The 17,670-nt window shown below is 41.6% G+C and overlaps 1 protein-coding gene across 10 annotated transcripts in view; it reads right to left on the bottom strand.

Moving 5' to 3' along the window:
* Positions 1–17,670, bottom strand: part of myo3b (myosin IIIB) — a 583,195-nt gene that overhangs the window by 375,947 nt on the left and 189,578 nt on the right. For all 10 annotated transcript variants that reach the window (XM_059647251.1, XM_059647253.1, XM_059647249.1 and 7 more), the window contains 2 exons: positions 2,780–2,896; positions 690–794 (listed from right to left, as the gene is read on the bottom strand). In XM_059647251.1, the coding sequence (XP_059503234.1) occupies positions 690–794; positions 2,780–2,896 (222 nt within the window). The remainder of the gene's footprint in view (positions 1–689; positions 795–2,779; positions 2,897–17,670) is intronic.

The following is a 17,670-nucleotide window of genomic DNA, read 5'->3' as shown; positions in this document are numbered from 1 at the left end:
TCCCTGAGGTATCCCACAAGTCACAGCATTCAAATGCAAAAGTGTCCAATTTATCCCTCCATTTTCTATCTGTATCCATGCCAGTACATTTCCTTTTATCTCGTCTGCTTTAATTTTCTGACCATGCCCCTGAGAGACTTTATCAAAAGCCTTTCGAACATCTTAATGTACCAAATCCACTGCTCTATCAATTTCATCAGTAACATTTTCAAAAACTCCAACAAACACAATTTCCCATAATCAAATCCATGCTGACTGTACCTAATCAGATCATTATACATTCAAATATCTATTTGCCCAAGCCTTTATAACATATCCTTGCAATTTCCCTGCACAGATGTAAGGCTAGTAGGTTTGCAGTTCCCTTTATAAATGGTGGAATTATTCCAGAATCCTTAGAATTTAAGAACATAATCACAACCGCATCGACCAATTCTAAAACCACATCTCTGTGATGAAGACCATGAGGCCCTGGAGATTTATCAACGTTCACTCCCCACTAATTTTTCTCATGCAAACATCTTACTTATTAATTTCCTTCACCTCCTCATTGTTCCTAGTCAATCGGATCTCTAGTTGCAATCTCTAGGTGAGATCTTTGAAAACAATATTGCTTATTATGTGTATGTAGAGCTATATTTAACTTAGAATTTACTGATGTTAATGTTTTCAGTCAATCATACTCTCACCTGATCTCTGCTAAAAGTCACCATTCCTTGATATGCAGCATCCGCAGTGGCAAAAATGTGTGGTGGATTTGAACAACGTCTGGCACCATGATAAAGCTTAGAAAACTGTGGAAAAAACACAATGTTAACCTGGCAGGAAAATTATTGCACAAAGATTATCACAGCACATGGCGACACATGGAATGAATTCTATCTCTTTCAGATATTCATTCATCTACTAAATTCATCTTTCATTGTGATTACTATTAAACCTAATTGACTGCAAAATGCTGTATAAATCTAACTTCTTTTTGACAGTTTAGATGCATCAAGTTTTATTTCTTTGCCAATATTTCGATCATTTTGAAAAAACCATTGACTAACAGCCGCAAGGTTACAATGCATATTGCAATACTTGGCCCAAGTCAGCAAGCTCAACTAATGTATAAAAGTTTTGAAAAAACTCAGCAGGTCAGGCAGCATCTGTGCAGAGAAAAACAGAGGCTGGGGTTTAATTTTTCTTTCACTGTGTGGGAACAGATGTTTTTAAAAGTGAATAAACCCTTACACCTACAGGTGAAAAAGCCCAGTGATCAAACAGAAATCTGACACTTAAGTGTTGACCTGTGCTGCACCAGAAAGTTTCCAACCCATCTGAAGATACCAGCCTAATTCATAGGCTGGCAGCCTCTGGGTGCTGCAGACAGTCAATGAAGACTGGGACCAGTGCGAAACTGAGTTTTTACAGGGGTGGAAAATCGCAGGATGGGGATTACAGAATGAAGGAGATTAGAGGGTTGGAAGCATAGATAGGGGCGGTGAAATTACTACACAGAGGCCGGTATCCCGTCACCAAATCACTCCTTATTTCCAAGTGCACAGTACGCTAGCAGCTCAGAGTCAATTCCTAAAGTGAGGAGACTCTGAATCCCCTGTTTATGTCTGCCAGTCAGGGCTCCCTAACTGACCCAGGTTAACAACCCAAATCAAGGATCTCAGTCAATAAAATCCACCCAGTTCCAATCACTACAGGTGGATTTAAGCAGTCACTCTCCTGCTCTCCTTATCTACAACCATCAATTGTCCCCAAACTGGGGCAAACAGAGGCCCCTCCCACCAACATGGCTGTCAGGTATGAAGCCAATTTATTTGCTTGCCAGGAAGACTGGTAATGGGGTAACTGGTGGTTCAAGGTCTACAAATGGTTGATGACTTATGGGCATTAATTGATGGGAGTCAGGAAAGATGCTCATTGACCTGCCCACCCAGAACTTGATTGCTCAGGTGGTAGGAAGGTATGGGCACCTTTCTAGTGCCAACCACCCCCATCCACCCCCATTATTACCCTTTCTGCCATTTTCAGTGCATGGAAGTGTAGCTCAGAATTAGTATTGAGTTGAATGACTATTCTTTAAAACCCAAAGAGTCATTCAAATCAAAACATTAATTGTGTTTTATTAACTTTATAGAAGGGTCCCATCCGCACCACTATCTGGTGAGTTTTTCCAGCACTTCGCTTTAATTTCAAATCTCTAGCATCTGCAACATTGCTTTTATTTCAACAAGGTCAGCATTAGGTGTTAGCAAAGTACTTGTAAGTAGAGCTGCTATAAATAAATTCAATCTCATCAGAATTTACTGCCCACAATATTCACTTGCATTACGGGCCATTATATTGTGAATAAGAACATAAATCCAGGCTATTTACAGTGCCCATAATTCAAATAATTGTAACACTCTTGTTATCATCTCACTGAAGTCAGCTACCACACAAAGCTTGGGAGCAACATCAGGAACTCACTTGATTTGAGTAGATCAGCTACTTGCAAAATAAACTTATGTCACTATGGTGCAGTTTAGGTCCCATAGATTCATAGTTGAAAATTGCTTTAGGATCCCATAGGACCCATACTTGGATATAGTAACAAGGGTTCCATCTACTTCCAGTGAGAAATACGGCTTCTTATTATTCAGCAAAATGCCATGAGTTTAAAGAGAGAAAGAAAATATATACAATAATTTGGGATCCCACCAATCTCTGCCAAAAAGCCAAGTGGTAGAACAATCATACTTTCAAAGTCTTAGCCAGCACGTTAGAAATTCTCTCTTACCTCTGGAGTGTAAATAGGTAGGTCCTGGAATGGGTTCAAAGCAATCAAAATGTCCCCAACATAGGTGTATATCTGTAAGTCTGAGTACCTTTTCTGTAGGCAGTATATGATAGCTTCCTGAGAAAGGAAAAAAAATTTGTAAAGTTTTACAATGTGCTTCAGATAAAGATGGTGTTAGCCATTTGTGATGAATGGGGTATAAAACTGGATACCTCACAGAAAGCCATTTTATGTTTTGACAAAGTGAGAAAGAGTTAATATTCTCCAATAATTTATTATTAAAAGTTTCAAGAGGCAGAAGTAGATTTTTTTTAAAAAGCCATTGTTAAACTTTTGGACTTTTATAGAAGTATCTTTCTTTTGTCTGCACCCAGTAACAGATCTTGTTCTCTTCATTCTTGGAGGTGCTCTTATCCTGTAGTCAGCCTCTGCTCTGGTGATTAGTATCCTCTATATCATGGTTTACCAAAACTGGGAGTTATTACAAGTGAATGGCATCTGAAAAGGAAGACACACTGACTTTTTCCATCGTGAAGTTAAAGTATGGCACCAAGTATGTTAAATGTCATCAGCTCTGGCATGACCTGCGTTCTGAAGAAGGTTCCAGACCCAAAACGTCAGCTTTCCTGCTTCTCTGATGCTGCTTGGCCTGCTCTGTTCATTCAGTTCTACACCTTGTTATCTCATTTATCTTGCACATGCTTTCAGCTCATTAAATATGCAAGAAAGATATTGCATGGGTGATGGTAAATCATATGGCACAAGTAGCCAGGAATTACTTGCTTCTGATAGGGTCTTAGAACATAGAACAGTACAGCACAGAACAGGCCCTTCAGCCCATGATGTTGTGCCGACCATTGATCCTCATGTATGAACCCTCAAATTTCTGTGACCATATACATGTCCAGCAGTCTCTTAAATGACCCCAATGACCTTGCTTCCACAACTGCTGCTGGGAGCACATTCCATGCTCTCACAACTCTCTGTGTGAAGAACCCGCCTCTGACATCCCCTCTATACTTTCCTCCAACCAGCTTAAAACTATGACCCCTCGTGTTAGCCATTTCTGCCCTGGGAAATAGTCTCTGGCTATCAACTCTATCTATGCCTCTCATTATCTGGTATATCTCAATTAGGTCCCCTCTCCTCTTCTAAGGTTGTAAGCTCTGGCACCTATTTAAAGGCCAGCTGCATACTGCTTCTCACTCTGCAACCCAAGAACTGCTCAGGAGTCTGTGATAATGGGAACTGCAGATGCTGGAGAATCCAAGACAATAAAATGTGAGGCTGGATGAACACAGCAGGCCCAGCAGCATCTCAGGAACACAAAAGCTGACGTTTCGGGCCTGGACCCTCCATCAGAGAGGGGGATGGGGTGAGGGTTCTGGAATAAATAGGGAGAGAGGAGGAGGCGGACCGAAGATGGAGAGAAAAGAAGATAGGTGGAGAGGAGAGTATAGGTGGGGAGGTAGGGAGGGGATAGGTCAGTCCAGGGAAGACGGACAGGTCAAGGAGGTGGGATGAGGTTAGTAGGTAGGAGATGGAGGTGCGGCTTGGGGTGGGAGGAAGGGATGGGTGAGAGGAAGAACAGGTTAGGGGGGCAGAGACAGGTTGGACTGGTTTTGGGATGCAGTGGGTGGAGGGGAAGAGCTAGGCTGGTTGTGTGGTGCAGTGGGGGGAGGGGACGAACTGGGCTGGTTTTGGGGTGCGGTGGGGGAAGGGGAGATTTTGAAGCTGGTGAAGTCCACATTGATACCATTGGGCTGCAGGGTTCCCAAGCGGAATATGAGTTGCTGTTCCTGCAACCTTCGGGTGGCATCATTGTGGCACTGCAGGAGGCCCATGATGGACATGTCATCTAAAGAATGGGAGGGGGAGTGGAAATGGTTTGCGACTGGGAGGTGCAGTTGTTTGTTGCGAACCAAGCGGAGGTGTTCTGCAAAGCAGTCCCCAAGCCTCCGCTTGGTTTCCCCAATGTAGAGGAAGCCACACCGGGTACAGTGGATGCAGTATACCACATTGGCAGATGTGCAGGTGAACCTCTGCTTAATGTGGAAAGTCATCTTGGGGCCTGGGATAGGGGTGAGGGAAGAGGTGTGGGGGCAAGTGTAGCATTTCCTGCGGTTGCAGGGGAAGGTTCTGGGTGTGGTGGGGTTGGAGGGCAGTGTGGAGCGAACAACGGAGTCACGGAGAGAGTGGTCTCTCTGGAAAGCAGATAGGGGTGGGGATGGAAAAATGTCTTGGGTGGTGGGGGCGGATACAGGCCGAAGGGCCTATTCCTGTGCTGTAGGATTCTTTGTTCTTTGTTCTTTGTTATTCACAGATGTATCACTCAGTGTAACCTTACCATTGCACTCCCACAATGGGCAAATACCTGCGAGCCTCAGAATCACATGTATGACGGGCACTGAAGGTTCACAGCTATGTCATGCTTTCAAAATACTCATTCTTCCTGGTCACTGCACTACTTACCCAGTTACTGGGAAGGGCTCACCATATGGTATGGTTATGCATATACACAATGTGCTCCTGTACCCATTTCCGGCATCCTCAATTCTTCTCCTTATCTGATTGCAGGACAGGCTCACCCTTAAATTTGCTGAGAGAGCCAGGATTGGTGGAGGGGTGCTGGACATCAAACACCTCACCCAGTTAATGGAGCATACAGTTGAACTTGGAAATCCCAGGATGGAATTTTGGCTGTGATGAAGGGGAGGCAGGAACACAAAGGTCTGGCATCATCTCTAGACCGATAAACAAAGTTGATGTATCAAATCCAGTGACCCTTCACCCTTTCTGATCGACCTGACCAAGTGTCACAAAACTCAAAACATTTTTTCTCTCTAGAAATGCTGCCAGACCTGTTGTGTTTTGTTCAGCACACTGTTTTTGTTGCACATTCACCTTTTGTTTCTTTCATTGTCTCATCACCATGCTCTTCTTTCTTGCCATATTAGGATGATCAATTTGCAATGTCGAGTGATGCCAACACTGTGAGTTCAATTCCTGTCTCGGCTGCGGTTAATATGAAGGATTCTCCTTCTCAATTTCTCCCTTTGTCTCCACTAGTCCTCTCTCCCTAATGAACAGCAACCCCATTGTCTAATAAGACCATTGGTACTTCCCTTTAACTAGCTACCGGGGAATGAAGCAAAAGTTCATCCTAATGATTTCTGAGTTGGTAGAACTATCCTATGAACAGAGATTGAGCACACTGGACTTCTATTCTCTGAATTTAAAGGAATGAAAGGTGATCTCAGAAACTTATAAAATTCTGAAAGACACAAACAGTAGACAGGGTGTTTCCCGTGGCTTTCAGGATTCAAAGAAGGGACACAGTCTCAGAGTAAAAGGCAAATCAAAGGCTGAGGGGTGACCTTATTGAAGTTTTTAAAATCATGATGGGCATGGAAAGGGCGAATAGCCAAGGTCTTTTCTCCAGAATCAGGGAATCCAAAAGTAGAGATCATAAGTTAAAGGTGAGAGAGGAAAGATTTAAAAGGAACCTAATGGGCAATTTTTTCACGCAGACAATTATACGTGTATGGAATCAGCTGCCAAAGGAGGTGATGGAGGCTGGTACAAGTACAACATTTAAAAGGCATCAGAATGGGTATATAAATAGGAAGGGTTTGGAGGGACATAGTCCAAATGCTGGAAAATCAGACTAGATTAATTTAGGATATTTGGTTGGCATGGATAAGTTGGACCAAAGCGTCTGTTTCTCTGCTGTATATCTCTATGACTCTATAACTGAGATGAGGAGGAACTTCTTCACTCAGCGGGTGGTGAATCTTTGTAATTCTTTATCTCAGAAGGTTGTGGAAGGTCAATCATTACAATAGCTCAAGATAGAGATTCAGTAATCTCCAGAGATAATGGGAACTGCAGATGCTGGAGAATCCAAGATAACAAAGTGTGGAGCTGGATGAACACAGCAGGCCAAGCAGCATTTTAGGAGCACAAAAGCAAAGGGTCTAGGCCCAAAACGTCAGCTTTTGTGCTCCTAAGATGGTGGAGCAGATTCATGGAGCTGGATGAACACTTCTGTTCCTCTGTTCTTCACACAAACAACATAAACTGTCATTTATTCACTCCTGCCTCCCACCGTCAAATAGATCTGTGAAGGAAAAACAGTTAATGTTTCGGGTCTGGTGACCCTTCCTCAGAATGTTTTGAGGAAGTGTCACTGGATCTGAAACATTAATTCTGTTTTTTCCTTCACAAATGCTGCTAAATCTGCTGAGCTTTTCCAGCAACTTTGTTTTTGTTCCTGATTTACAGCATCTGCCATCCACAGTTCTCTTGGTTTCTAAAATAGATCTCCACTTCTGTTGTTTTCTCCATTCTCCATCACTTTATTTATTTAAAAGCAGCTAGATCTTCAACTTTTCCAGTTCTAATGAAAGGATATTTATCAGAAACACTTACTTTGCTTCTTGTTTCGCAGTTGCTACTGAAACTGCAATCATTTTCAGCATTTTGCAATTTAATTTCAGAATGCAGCATCTGTAATACATTGTCTTTTATACAACCTGCAGTCTGCTGTCTTAATTTGGGAGGTGCTTATTAAGTTAAACCAATTTGCAGCACCAAGGAACTTTATTTATACTTGGCTAATAAAATCAGCTATGTAGTCCAGTTCCTGGACAGACAAAACACACTGAACTTCCTCCTCAATTTGGCCTTAATGTAATAACATGTTAAAATGCCAACATCTGCACACAGTATTACATCTGTATAATTCAGATTGTCAATTTGTCGACGAAAAGAATAAATTTTTAATTAAATAGTTTAGAAAACATTTAAGAATATTACATGATTCAAACAAATATTAGGCATGTCTGTCCATGATTATTTCATTTCATTCAATATTTACCTTTCTTCCTACTTCTGCAGAATATACCAGTAATTCCAAAAAACACTACATTTGTTTTCATTTTTGGAACCAGATGCTCATTTCTTTCCTTACGGATTTTCCTCATCTCCTCTTGTACCATTGATTCCTTGCTGGATATAGCTGCAGGGATATGGCTCATCAATTTGCCATTATTCACGTGAGCTTTCACACAATATCAGCAGGATATTTTATTGTACATAGCAAAACAGCAAAAACACACCTGGTATCCATACGTAAAAATTCAACAGATGTTGCTAGACGGTGATAAAGAATGAATGAAAATTCAGTGTTATTTTTCTTTCTCTAACTGAAGCCTGCTAGGCTAATTTTAATACCCCTATTATTGTCCCTGCTGTGTTCAGCTAACTTTAACAGCATGCTATAATCAGAGCAAAGTGATCTCACAACTAACACATCAGATCAAAGCTTTGCAGCCCTGCTACATCAAGGCTGGTGGACAATTAAACAGCCAGCTGGAAGACAAGGCTCCACAAATATCCACATTCTTAATGATGGCAAAGCTCAACAAATCAGTACAAAAGACAAGTTTGAAGCATTTGCAACCATCTTCAGCAGAAGTGCCCAGTCAATGATCAACCTTGGTTCCTCTGGATTGCCCAATGCTCAGCCAATTTGATATGATTCAATATCAAGAAATTAATGAGTGCATGAATACAGCAGACACTCTGGAATCTGACAACATCCTGGCTGTGATACAGAACTAGCTAGCCCTAGCCAACCATCGATGCTGGCAACTAACCAGCAACATGGAAAAGTACTCAGTTATGTCCTGTTCACAAAAAGCAAGAAAAATTCAAACCACCTAATTATCATTCCATCAGTTTTATCTCAGTCTTCATCAAAGTGATGTAAAGTGTTGTAATAGCATATTCAAGTGGAACCCACAGTGCAACCTACACAGCAATGCTTAGTTTGGGAGCTGCTAGGGCCGCATGACTCCAAAATATGTGAAACTTTGTTGCAAACACAGCAAGAGAGGATAATTCCAAATCTGAGGTGAGACTATATGTAACACCAAGGTGTTGTAGCAACATTGAAACTGATGGGAATGAAAAAGAATTTTTTTTACTGGTTGGAGTCATACTTAGCATATGGGAAGATAGCTTTAGTTATTGGTGCAAATAATCTCAACCTGAGGACATCACCACAATTATTTCTCAGGATGGTGTCCTAGACTCAACCATCTTCACCAATGATGTTGTTTCCATCACAAGAGCAGAAATATATGATTAGTGTAATGATTTACATTAACAATTCATGAGATGCTGAAGCAGCCCATGCCGACATCAGCAAGACATAGGCAATAATCAAACTTGAGCTAAAAAGAGGCAAGTAAAATTCAGGCTACACAAGTACCAGGTAATGGCCAGCCCAAACAAGAGAATCTAATATTCAACAGCATTTCTAACACCAAATCCAGCAACATCAACACTCTAGAAATTATCATCAAAGCCATTACAGAAGGTCCAGAAACTGGGAATTGTGCAGTGAGCAACTCACCTCCTGACTCCCCAGAGTCCATTCACCAGTAACAAGGCATTCAACAGGTTTGTTAGAAGACTCACCACCTGCTTGAATGAGTTCAGTTCCAAGAACACTCAAGAATGAAGCAGCTCTTTTGATCAGTATCCAAGCTAACAGCTTAAACATTCACTTCTTCCACTACTAATGCAGTATGTAGAATCTACAAGATATAATCTACAACTTGCTAAGGTTACCTCAATAGCATCCATGACAGCTATCATCTAGAAATGACACGGTTGGCAAATGTATGAGTTCATCACCAACAATAAGTTCTCTGCTGAGTCATACACAGTCCTGATTTGGAACTATATTATCATATCCTCACTGTTATCACGTAAAAATGCTGCAGCTCTATCTCTGCGTGTGGTGTAGGAACACCCACTGTTACAGAAGAGTTCAAGGAGGTGATTTACCACCACCTTCTCAAGGCCAATTAGGGATGGCTAATAATTGCTGGCCTTGCCAATAATGTTCATATCCCAGCAGCGTACATAACACTTAGAGCAAGCTAATAATCAAACTCTTATCTGCATGATTTATTACTCACTCGGAGACATCTCAGTTTAGTTTTTCCCAAAGGTGTGACTGAAAAAAATGTGGTTTTGGATCTCTGCATTCGTTGCACAGCAGTAGAGCTGCCAAGTTTCCATCAAATAAGTGGAGCTGCAGGACAGAAGTCTTAAAATTCAGTCCAATAGTCATGAACAAAAAAAAGTCACAAATTCCTAATAAAATCTGCAACAGCTGTCCAACTTGGGTAGTTAAATCATTGAATCAAGCATAACAAGACTGCCGGGAATAACCAGTTCAGTTGTCATCAGCTTTAAGGTTAAAATTGCTTCTAAATTTTGCAAGGAACTGGACTTTGAGATCTGATAATACCTGTTGAATTAAGGGATCATCTTGGCTTGCTCCATAGCCTGTCAAAAGAAAGGGATTACCCCCTTCAAGAAAACCAGTTATGTTAACAACATTTCACTTCACCCAATATGAGCAATATCCTCGCCAAGGACTATCTTCAGAACATTTTAAATAGTTCTGTACTTCAGCATATGTCACTACCTTGTAATTTTCCCTTCATCCCCCAAGAGCCTCTTCAGGGTGCAACTTCACCCTGTATACCACATTTTCCAGCATCACCAAGAATTGAAGAGAAGGCATGGGGAAAATGGCAAATCTCATCAATAACAACAATTCAGCAGCAGGAATAACCAGGCATACGAAGCCAGGCATTAAACAGTACCATCTACAGGAAAAACATGAAGGCTAATTTGAAATTAAACCTGACACATGCCACATTCTGCACCTGGTCTATAAATTCTATCCCCCCATTACCAGTTGGCAGCTGCAAGGTTGCTTCATAATTCTGGCCTTCCACATATCTGGACAGTAGTGCAGGAATTCATTATAATCATCACCAGTTTCACAAATGGGAGAGAATACAACACAGGGCAGCTGTTGGGATAAAGAGCCCTGAAGTGTAAAGTGGCACACTTTACCAGCTGAAAGATTTATGGGGAGGTGGTGCATGAAGATAACGTCACTGGGTCTAATCATCCAGAGACCCAGGCTAATGTTATGGGGACTTGGGCTCAAAAAGCACTCCGGCAGAAAATTGAGTTCAGTAACAATTTGGAATAAAAGGTTGATCTAATGGTGACCACTGTCAACTATTGCAAAAGTCCATCTGGTTCACTGACGCCCTTTAGGGAAGGATGTCTGCCATTCGTACCTGGTGTAGCATTACAGGAGACTCCAGACTACCTGTTTTTTTGAAATGGTCTTACAAGGGAAATAAATGGGAAATAAATGCCAGCCTTGCCTGTGTGTTCATACAAAACTAATTTTAAAAATAAATACATCTCTACGAGATCAGAATGCAGCTACTCCTACAACTATTCAGTATTTAAAACAAATGTGACATAACTATCAAATGGAATGATGGCCAAACTATCTCTGCATGAAAATGAAGAAATTCAAGGTAGTCTAGAGACCTGCTCAGCACAAACTAGTCCTTCCCATTGCATATAAAATGTACTGACCCTAATAACCTGATCAATAGCATCACCAATATTTCAACATTACTGACAAAACAAATCAAGAATTCAGCTTGCTGTGGAAATACATGCAAAAGCAGTACAATTAGGATGTGTTTCAGAGATAGTAGGAACTGCAGATGCTGGAGAATCTGAGATAACTAGGTGTAGAGCTGGATGAACACAGCCGGCCAAGCAGCATCAGAGGAGCAGGAAGGCTGACGTTTCAGGCCTAGACCCTTCTGAAGAAAGGTCTCGGCCCCAAATGGCAGCCTTCTTGCTCCTCTGATGCTGCTTGGCCTGCTGTGTTGATCCAGCTGTACACCTCGTTATCTTATTTAGGATGTGTAATGACTTTATGAACTATTATGACTAGGTCACAAGAGATGAATTGGCTACATTCTTTTTAACTTTCCATTCGGCCTCAAAGATTGATGCTCTTTTTGGAGCACAGTTATACCTCTCTCCTATTAAAATGTAATGAACTAATTCCCATTGTAGAAGTAAGAAGCCAATTACAGGGTTTTCTTCAACGAAGAAAAGAATAAGCTTTTTATCTGTTAACCCTGAGCAAAATAATAAAGATGCAACATCAAACATACACTCGAAGTTACCAAGTTAAAAAGGCATAGGGTCCAGTACAAAATTAAGATGAAAGGAATATGCTGATTAAAACCCACTGGTTGTGCTTGAGGTGCAAGGTTTAACACAAAACCATACTTGTTTAGTTGGTATCTTGAATCATTAGAGAACACTTCAGCTGTACTCAGGTTTCAGTGTCCTGATTTTTTTTTCATTCATCATATCACCAAACGTTTTTACTACTTGAAACACACAGTGAACATTTTGCAGCTGGTTTTAATTCCACAGTCAAAGAAATCATCTCTTCTACTCTGCCAAAAACAGTTTATTGAATTGTAAGTTTGTTTTATGTTTTCCATCTGTGGAGGTAATGGTTTCTATGTTTGCTAATTGTTGGTAAGATTCCATTTCCAATATGTGAAAATTCACATAAAAGTGTAAATCAAAACACATAGCTCCTACCATTTCACTGGAACATGAGATTGGTACTGGTCATATCATTGTTACACACCTCTCCCTCACTAATCCATTCTCCAATCCCCTTCCTTCACCATCACCCCATTTTGCCACTCCTCTCAACCCACTACCTTGGACTTGCCATTCCCCGGCCACCCCATCTTGCCGCTGCCTGGCCATTTCATCCCATCACTTTTGTCAAGGAGTGAAGTGACAAAGAAGATTGATAAAGACAGAGCAGTCTACATGGACTTAGCAAGACGTTTGATAAGGTTCTGCACGGTAGACTGGTTAGCAAGGTGAGATCACATGGAATATACGGAAAGCTTAACATTTGGATACAAAATTGGTTAGAAAGTAGAAGACAGAGGTAGAAAACTGAATGGCCAGGACAGAGTGGATGTGAGGAAAACGTTTCCATTGGTAGGAGAGACTAGGACGCAAGGGCACAGCCTTAGAGTAAAGGGAAGACCTTCTAGCACAGAGAGTGATGAATCTATAGAATTCACTGCCATAGAAGACTGTGGATACCAGGCCAGGTTATTGAGTATATTTAAGATGGAGACAGATAGGTTCTTGATTGTAAAGGGGATCAAGGATTACAGGGAGAAAGCGGGAGAATGGGTTTGAGAAATTTATCAGCCATGATTGAATGGCAGAGCAGACTCGATTGGCTGAATGGCCTTACTTCTACTCCTATGTCTTATGGTCTTACAGAAGGTGGCTTCTCTGACTGGAGGCCTATGACCAGTGGTGAGCTCTGAGGATCAATGCTGGGTCCACAACTTTTCATCATTTATATAAATGATTTGGATGTGAATATAGGAGGTATGCTTAGTAAGTTTGCAGATGACGCCAAAATTGGTGGCATAGTGGACAGCAGGTTACGTCACAGTACAACGGGACCTTGATCAGGTGGGCAAATGGGCCAAGGAGTGGCAGTTGGAGTTTAATGTAGATAAATATGAGGTTTTGGCAAAGAAAATCAGGGCAAGAATTATCTACTTAATGGTCAGATCCGAGGGAGTGTTGCTGAACAAACAGACCTTCGAGTGCAGGTTCACAGTTCCTTGAAAGTGTAATTGGAGGTGGATAGGGTAGTGCAGAAGGCATGTGGTACACTTGCTTTTATGGGTCAGTTATTGAGTACAGGAGTTGGGAGGTCATGTTGCAGCTGTCTAGGACATTGGCCACTTTTCGAACACTATATTCAATTATGGTCTCCCTGCCATAGGTAAGATGTTGTGAAACTTGAAATGTGTCAGAAAAGATTTACAAGGATGTTGCCAGGGTTGGAGCGTTAGAGCTACAGGGAGAGGCTGAATAAGCTGGGAATATTTTCCCTGGAGCTTTGGAGGCTGAGTGGTGATCTTACAGCAGTTTATAAAATCATGAGGGGCATGGATAGTGTGAATAGCCAAGGTTTTTTTGATAGCATAGGGGAGTTTAAAACTAGAGGCCACAGGGTTAAGGTGAGAGGGGAAAGATTTAAAAGGGACTTAAGAGGCAACATTTACTTGCAGAGGGTGGCACACATATGGAATGAGCTGCCACAGTAGGTGGTGGAGGCTGGTACAATGACAACATTCAAAAGGCATCTGGATGAGTACATGAATAGTAAGGGTTCAGAGGGATATGGGCTGAATGCTGGCAAATGGGACTAGATCAGTTCAGGAAATTTGGTCCACATGGACAAATTGTGCAGTATATCTCTAAGACTCTATGACTCTATGAGTAGGGCAGCGAGGGCTCTTCATTAGAACTCCTCTGGGTATCTGATTTTGCAATTTGTTTCAGGGACACCAGTTGCTATACTAAATAAGCTTATTGTGAAGTATGAAGTTATTACTCAAATGCTGGAAAGATGCTGTCAGTGACTTCACAAGCATGACAATTACATGGGCTGTGATCACATCTCATGCAGTTGCAGTGGCTGTTTGCTTTCATATCAAGGAAGAAATGGCTGGGAAGTATAAGTGGTCTTATAAGAAAAAATATTTGCCCCAAGATCGAATTGTACTTTCAATTTTATCTCTTTGAATGAAAAACATGTTGTGTACTTTTTCTTTGGTATGTGAACCTTTTCATAGTATCATGCCTGACATATTTACTTGCTTGTTGTCGGATTTAAAAAATCTTGACTTTTTCTAGCTATAACAAACATGCCAGGAAACACTGATGAGTAACCAGCAAGGTGCAAAATCTCCCAGACAATTCCTACAGTGTGAAAAATCATTGAAGACCACATTTAAAACCAACAATACTATTCAGATGATTTTTTTGTGAGGGCTTAAAGGACCAAATAGCTTACTCCTACTCCTCAGTTTTAATTTCTTATCAAACCCAACATGTCCATCATATTTAACTAAAACAGAAAGGAGACAAACTAAACGCAGGCGCAACTTCCCCTCATTTTTCTTATCATCTCTATGTAGCTGCAACAACCTAAACTTAAGTCCATAAGAAACAGGAAGAGGAGCAGGCCTTTCTATCCTGGATGTGAGTTTGCTCGCTGAGCTGGAAGGTTAGTTTTCAGATGTTTCGTCACCATTCTAGGTAACATCATCAGTGAGCCTCCGGTGAAGCGCTGGTGTTATGTCCCGCTTTCTATTTCTCTGTTTAGGTTTCCTTGGGCTGGTGATGTCATTTCCTGTGTTTATGATGTTCTTTCCTGTTCTTTTTCTTAGAGGATAGTAGATGGGCTCCAAATCAATGTGTTTGTTGATGGAGTTCTGGTGGGAATGCCATGCTTCTAGGAATTCTTGCACGTGTCTCTGTTTGGCTTGTCCTAGGATGGATGTATTGTCCCAATCAAAGTGGTGTCCTTCCTCATCTGTATGTAAAGATACTAGTGATAGTGGATCATGTCTTTTTATGGCTAGTTGATGTTCGTGTATCCTGGTGGCTAGCTTTCTGCCTGTTTGTCCAATGTAGTGTTTGTCACAATTCTTGCAAGGTATTTTGTAAATGGCGTTCGTTTTGCTTCTTGTCTGTACAGGGTCTTTTAATTTCATTAGCTGCTGTTTTAGTGTGTTGGTGGGTTTGTGGGCGACCCTGATGCCAAGTGGTCCGAGTAGTCTGGCAGTCATTTCAGAAATGTCTTTGATGTAGGGGAGAGTGGTTATGGTTTCTGGGCATGTTTTGTCTGTTTGTTTGGGTTTGCTGCTGAGAAATTGGCGGACTGTGTTCATTGGGTACCCGTTCTTTTTGAATATGCTGTATAGGTGATTTTCCTCTGCTCTGCGTAGTTCCTCTGTGCTGCAGTGTGTGGTGGCTCGTTGAAATAATGTTCTGATGCAGCTTTGTTTGTGGGTTTTGGGATGGTTGCTCCTGTAGTTCAGTATTTGGTCCGTATGTGTTGTTTTCCTGTGGACGCTGGTTTGAAGTTCCCCATTCGCTCCACTGTGACATCTAGGAATGGCAGCTTGTTGTTGTTTTCCTCCTCTAAGACCATCAATAATACCCTTACTGGCATAACATTCACAAAAGAGGAGGAAAACAATAACAAACTGCCATTCCTAGATGTCACAGTAGAGCAAACAGTCAATGGGGAACTTCAAACCAGCGTCCACAGGAAAACAACACATACTGAACTACAGGAGCAACCATCCCAACACTCACAAACAAAGCTGCATCAGAACATTATTTCAACGAGCGACCACACACTGCAGCACAGAGGAACTACAAAGAGCAGAAGAAAATCACCTAGACAGCGTATTCAAAAAGAACAGGTACCCAATGAACACAGTCCGCCGATTTCTCAGCAACAAACCCAAACCAACAGGCAAAACGTGCCCAGGAACCATAACCACTCTCCCCTACATCAAAGACATTTCGGAAATGACTGCCAGACTACTCAGACCTCTTGGCTTCATGGTAGCCCACAAACACACCAACACACTAAAACTGCAGCTAATGAACTTAAAAGACCCTGTACAGACAAAGAGCAAAATGAACGTCATTTACAAAATACCTTGCAAGAATTGTGACAAACACTACGTTGGACAAACAGGCAGAAAGCTAGCTACTAGGATACACGAACATCAACTAGCCACAAAAAGACATGATCCACTATCACTAGTATCCTTACATACGGATGAGGAAGGACACCACTTTGATTGGGACAATACATCCATCCTAGGACAAGCCAAACAGAGACACGTGCAAGAATTCCTAGAAGCATGGCATTCTCACCGGAACTCCATCAACAAACACATTGATTTGGAGCCCATCTACCATCCTCTAAGAAAAAGAACAGGAACTGACATCACCAATGCAGGAAATGACATCACCAACCCAAGGAAACCTAAACAGAGAAATAGAAAGCGGGACATAACATCAGTGCTTCAACGGAGGCTCACTGATGATGTTACCTAGAATGGTGACAAAACATCTGAAAACTAACCTTCCAGCTCAGCGAGCAAACTCACATCCAGAACCTCAAACTGAGCTACAAATCTTCTCAAAGCTCGCTACCTTTCTATCCCTCAAGCCTGCTTCACCATTCAACAGGATCATGGCTGATCTGACAGTCCTCTTGTCCACTTTCCTGCCCTTTCACCATAACCCTTGATTGCATTATTGATCAAGAATCTGTCTATCTCAGCCTTAAATGAAAACACTGGCTCTGCCCCACAGTCTTCTGTGGCAAGGAGTTCCAAAGACTCTCAAGCCTCAGAGAAGAAATTTCTCCTCACGTCAGTCTTAAGTTAGCATCCCATAATCCTTAAATTATGCCCTCTGATCCTAGACTCTCTGATGAGTAGAAATATTCTCTCAGCATTTACCCTATCAAGCCCCTTAAGAATCCTATTCGTTCCAATGAGATCGCCTCTCATTCTTCTAAACTCCAGTGAGTAGAGTCCCAAATTCTTTAATTTTTGCTCATAAGACAGTCCCTCCATACCAGAGATTATAGCAATGAACCTTCTCTGAACTGCCTCCAATGAAATTATATCTTTCCTTAGATAAAGGGACCAAAACTGCTCACAGTACTCCAGATGTGGTCTCACCAGCACCATGGACAGCTGCAGTAAGAACTTCGTACTCATGCTCTGGCCCCCTTGAAATAGAGAGCCAACATTTCACAAGTCTTAGATAATTAGGTGTAGAGATGGATGAACACAGCAGGCCAAGCAGCATCAGAGGAGCAGGAAGGGTGACATTTTGGGTCTGGACCGTTCTTCAGAAAATCCACAAGTCTTTGTGATTACCTGTTACACTTGTGTGTTAGTATTTCATTTTTATCATTAACTGTTCACCTGGTTCAAAAGTACCATTAAGAAACTTAATGAGAGATACCTGAGAGATGTCCAAAAATGTATGACTCCTGAAACTGTAGCTCAACCCCTGCTGTATTTCTTTCTAATATT

Source organism: Stegostoma tigrinum, chromosome 7 (assembly GCF_030684315.1).
Source record: "Stegostoma tigrinum isolate sSteTig4 chromosome 7, sSteTig4.hap1, whole genome shotgun sequence".
In the NCBI taxonomy this organism is placed as follows: domain Eukaryota; kingdom Metazoa; phylum Chordata; class Chondrichthyes; order Orectolobiformes; family Stegostomatidae; genus Stegostoma; species Stegostoma tigrinum.
The sequence above is the reverse complement of the archived record's forward strand: the minus strand, read 5'-3'. Positions and strand labels throughout refer to the sequence as shown.